The following is a 4700-nucleotide window of genomic DNA, read 5'->3' on the forward strand; positions in this document are numbered from 1 at the left end:
CCTTCACCTAGCTCTCCTCCCCCTTCACCTAGCTCTCCTCCTTCACCTAGCTCTCCTCCCCCTTCACCTAGCTCTCCTCCTCCTTCACCTAGCTCTCCTCCTTCAGCTCCAGCTTTGCCTCTAATGGATGGGCAACCCTTGGAAATCCAGAGATTTCTTTAAGAAGACTGTTAGGAAATACTGAAGCTTTTAAAAGTGAGAGAACAATTATAGGTGGTCAAGATGGAGCAAGCCTAGGTGAACAGCAGTTTGCTGCACTGGTCAGGGACAGATTCAAAGTTCCTGCCACTCCACTCCCTAGCATGTAGCTATGCTATGTAGCCTAGCATGTAGACCAAGCAGCTACCCAGGGTCTCTGGCCTGCTGGCCATCCAGTGCCTACTGGCTATGCCTAATGTATATTTGACAATATGACTGCAGTCAGCCCATGGCAGCACGCACTTCCGTCCTCTGGTGCCCCAATCCCTGACAGCAGCAGCCTGGCCCATGGCCCAAGGAATGAACTTGGCTCACTGCCGGGCCTGCTGCTTGGCTCCTCTGCTCCCCCAGGTCGGGTCCCTCTGGGACTGAAAGTCTCTACTGTGACCAGGACCAGGCCCAGCAAAAGAAAAAAGACAGGGGCAAGGCTCCGCCCTGTCTGAATGGCAACAGTTCAGAGGGCCTGAGGTGTGGACAGCAACGTGCCAAGGGCCCAGACCTCTAAAGGCATTTCAGCCATGTTCCTGACTCCAGAACCTACTCCTCTGCCCCACAGGTGGACACAGGGCCAGGACAGCATTCAACAGATGACCTGCCGAGCTTCACTATGTCTCAGAGCCTGCAAACCAGACACCCCTTTGCATCCTAGGCAAGAGGAGCTAAGAAAGCATCATTAACTAGTCCCCAGCAAGCTGCAATGCACTTTTACACCACTAGTCGGGGTTGGTACCCACCATGGGATATCCAGCAGCCTCCAGGAGCCACCAACTTTTAAAGGGTATAATAGTTACATTCTTGAATGTCTGGAAGTTCCTGTACAGGTCTAGCTTGCATCCTTCCTACTGTACTTGAAATGTGCTGTTGGGAAGCTCCCCTGAGGCTCCCAACCCCCAACTTCACTATGAAGATCATCTCCTACCCTGATCCGTGAAGCCAGCTAGGAAATCCACCGGAGCAATGCCATCAAAGGGAAGAGATGGGCACAGGCAGGCCACAGGCTCACGGAGATCCTAGCCAGACCTCCAGTTGGTCTGTTTGGGCCTCAGTTTCCCCATGTGGGAGTATACACTCCCTGCTTCCCTATTCGATGTCTGGAAAAAGCCCAGGGCAGGAAGCCCTGTCCTGAACCAGAGAGTTGTGTGTCCTCGGACAAGTGCTTAGCATCTCTGGGTCACACAGCAAGAGACTGAGCCAATCTGGGACATCTGGTCCAGTGTTGGGGCCGCCTTCCTAACGCTATGCAGGCCCGGTCTCAGAAGGCACTGATGGCAGATCCAGAGAGAGAGAGAGAGAGAGAGAGAGAGAGAGCTAGACCAGAGGGCTCACTGCCGCCTAGAATCAGCGAGAGATTCCGGCTGGGAGAGGGCTCGCCATCTGCTGTGCATATGACTGAAGCAGCCGGGCCAGACGCTCTGCCAGCTGCCAGCTGCCAACAGTTTATATCTGGACCTTCTTCCAGAATTACACACTCCCTTTCTAGCACGAGGGGTGAGGCAGGGGTGAGAGCCACGGATTCCTCAGGAGAAAGGACTGGGTGGAGAGAGGCGGGACCATACGCAAAGCGCCCTGTGCTATCAAGCGTCCTAGGCGAGTTTGCTGCCTATTTACTGTGCAACCCTAGACAAGTAACTTGCATTCTCTGGTCAATGGCAAGCCTGGCCAGATAACCAGGGTCCTGAGGCTGGACAGCACCCTGCAGGGTGTCAGCAGAGAGCTAAGCCATCCATGGGGGCAAAGGTGGGAGAATGTCTCAGTTAGTCACGAGCCTCCCAGCAGAGGATGCTGCACGCGTCACTCTGTTTCTAACAATTTCACATCCCCCTTCTGGAACCAATGGGTTCCTGGCAGAGGACACCTGCTTTTATAATACTGGTACCGTGTAGTGTTTCCAAGAGTCAATTGTTCAGTGACTGCGAAGCCTTGGGATAATAGTTAGCTTCTCTAGGCCTTGCCATTCTCTTTATACGCCACCAACGGCCAAACAAGAAGTAAACTAAACCCTTACAGCGACAGAGCCAGCAGATTTGGGGGGCAGAGGCAAACACTGAGTCATCTTGGGCCCACTCCTATCATGGCCTATCCACTCTACAGCCATGTAACCTTGTATACGCATGTACAAAGATTGATTGAGTGGGGGACCTGACACTGTGGAGATGGCATTATGGGTGAGCACTTAAGTCCTCTAGTCCCTGCTGGCCACTGACAGAAGCCCCAGACACCCACAAGCCACTGAAGCACACAGGGATAGAGGAACCACCCAGAGCAGCAGGAATCCCAGGCAGCATCTCAGGCCAGCAGCTATACCTGGGTACCCCGCCCCACACCACAGCCAAGAAACAGAGCAGAGAGGCAGACAGCGCCAGGTCTCAGGGACCACCCATGCAGTACGGTCAGCAGGAGGTGGGGCTACCCGTGGAGTCTGCATAATAGACACGGAAAATCTTTACCGGCCTACCCATCTCGCCCCTCTTGCCAGGAACACCAGGAAGGCCCTGTGGGGGAAAGAGGAGAAAGATCGTCATCAGGTTCCAGGGGGACCACCCCCACCATACCCAGGCAGAAGACCCAAGGAGATTGGAATGTTCGTACAGAGCAGTAGTGCCGGCTGCATGGGGGTTCATGGACTCATGAGCCCTTTTTGGGGAGTTCCTAAAGAAAGCTGCCAGCACTCCCAGCTTCAGCAGGTGCTCACTAAGTGCACCTTCTTCTGCTTTCCTATAATGCTCTATATTTAGCTTAATGACAGGGTTACAACTGAGCTTCCAAGTAGAGGCTCAGAGGGGAAGGAGCTTGTATTAAAGTCTCCAGCCCCAAAGGCCCGTGGGCAGCTCTTTCCTGACTTGGACGCTTCGTCTGGATGACAGGGCATCTTGGGAAATCGTAAACCTACGCACCCTGAAGGCAGTCTATACTCACCCCCAGGGCCCAGGACAGAGCCAGGCATCCATGGTGTCCCCCGTCTCTGCTGCCACCAAAGCTGCCATGACCGTGTCTGGGATGCCTGGTCTGGCGTCTGACACCTGTCTCTGTCCCCACCCTTCTCCCACACAAGCCTCCCATTATTTTACAAAGCAGCCAAGTGCCTGTGCCAGCGATGAGTGGCCACGTGTGAAAGGGAGGGAGAGACATCTTGGGGCCCTGTGGGTGGCCTGTCACAGCTACTCAGCCCTGTCACTGCGGCAGGAAAGACCCTACAAATAGTGGTAAGTTATAAGCATGGCTATGGCCAATAAACTTCATTACGAAACAGCCAACTGGCCTTCCCTGCAGAACTCATATTTCAAATACAGTGTCTGTTCTGGTTAGAGACTCATCTATGGAGTCCTCTCTCTAGTCTCTGTCCCCCCAAGTACCTAGAACACATGGTGACTGCCCTCCCCTGGCCAGGTGCCCCCCTCAGGGGCTGCACTTCTGCAGCAGCAGGATAGACAGGACAGAAGGGGGTTATGAGGCACAGACAAAAGGACTTACCCGCTCTCCATCCAACCCCGGCAGGCCAAAGAGCCCCGGGAGACCAATGTAACCCTAGAAGAGAGCAGGTGGGGGTCAGAGAGGCTGAGAGTGGGGTGCAGTTACCCCAGCCTCCCTGCTGCCTTCCCACAGCCCGATCCTCTGTGATGACGGCTCCAGGGGTCCTCGATGACATAGACCTTGAGGCAAGTGTATATGCCCGTGGACTGCATGGTGCTGCGTCCACGATGTAGTCCAAAGGCACATACGCTCACACCAGGGAGGGCAGCGTAGGATGACCTGTGGAAGGAAGCTCGTGCCCAGGTTAGATTTGCAGGGCTGTGGGATCTGCTTGCCTTGACGGTGTTCCCTATAGTGCTTCCTGAAAGACTCTGAGGTCCTGGACCTGGGGACTTGCACCCATCCTGGGTGCCAAGTACTGCCAGTCAGCATGGCCATCCCAGAGAGCTGACACTATGCTAGGCACATGGGTGCTTCTGAGTTAACCCTGGCAAGGACCCCACAGACTAGAGGGGCTACCAATTTGAATTCAAATAACTTGTGTTCAGCTCAAGTGTCAGCCAGGCATGTCACCATTATCCCTGGGCCAGATAGAACATACCTGATTTCCAGCCTCTGAGCCCTCGAACAGGCATATCCTACCTACATCATGGTGGCGGGACCATGATGGGCATCACCCACCCTGTGCTCTCCTGTCTAGTGCCCAACATGCAGGCTCGTTGCCCCAGCACCACCCAGTACTCTGTAAATGGTGCATCTTCTACGCCTCCTTGTCATCTGGTAATGTAAGGGCCAGGATCTAGCACAGGACTTGCACCACTCTGCAGTCTAGACACTGTGCAGCAGTTTATGCAACTACAGCAAAAGCAAATGCTTGCCGAGCACAGCTCCCTACTAGATCCAACCCAATGCTCTGCACATGCTAAGCACCCAGACATGTCTTCTCTGACATTGTGGGAAAGTAGCCATCTTAGAGTTCACACTTGAGAACCTCACAACCAAGAAGGGGGGAACACACACACACACACACA

At 54.2% G+C, this 4700-nt stretch overlaps 1 protein-coding gene across 2 annotated transcripts in view; it reads right to left on the bottom strand.

Annotated features, from left to right (window-relative positions):
• The window catches only part of Col27a1 (collagen type XXVII alpha 1 chain), a 118580-nt gene that overhangs the window by 72031 nt on the left and 41849 nt on the right, over positions 1 to 4700 (bottom strand). For both annotated transcript variants that reach the window (XM_026782238.1, XM_013348212.2), the window contains exons 11-12: positions 3670 to 3723; positions 2646 to 2690 (exon numbers count right to left, since the gene is read on the bottom strand). In XM_026782238.1, coding sequence (XP_026638039.1) covers positions 2646 to 2690; positions 3670 to 3723 — 99 coding nt within the window. The remainder of the gene's footprint in view (positions 1 to 2645; positions 2691 to 3669; positions 3724 to 4700) is intronic.

This window comes from Microtus ochrogaster, chromosome 10 (genome assembly GCF_000317375.1).
Source record: "Microtus ochrogaster isolate Prairie Vole_2 chromosome 10, MicOch1.0, whole genome shotgun sequence".
Lineage (NCBI taxonomy): Eukaryota > Metazoa > Chordata > Mammalia > Rodentia > Cricetidae > Microtus > Microtus ochrogaster.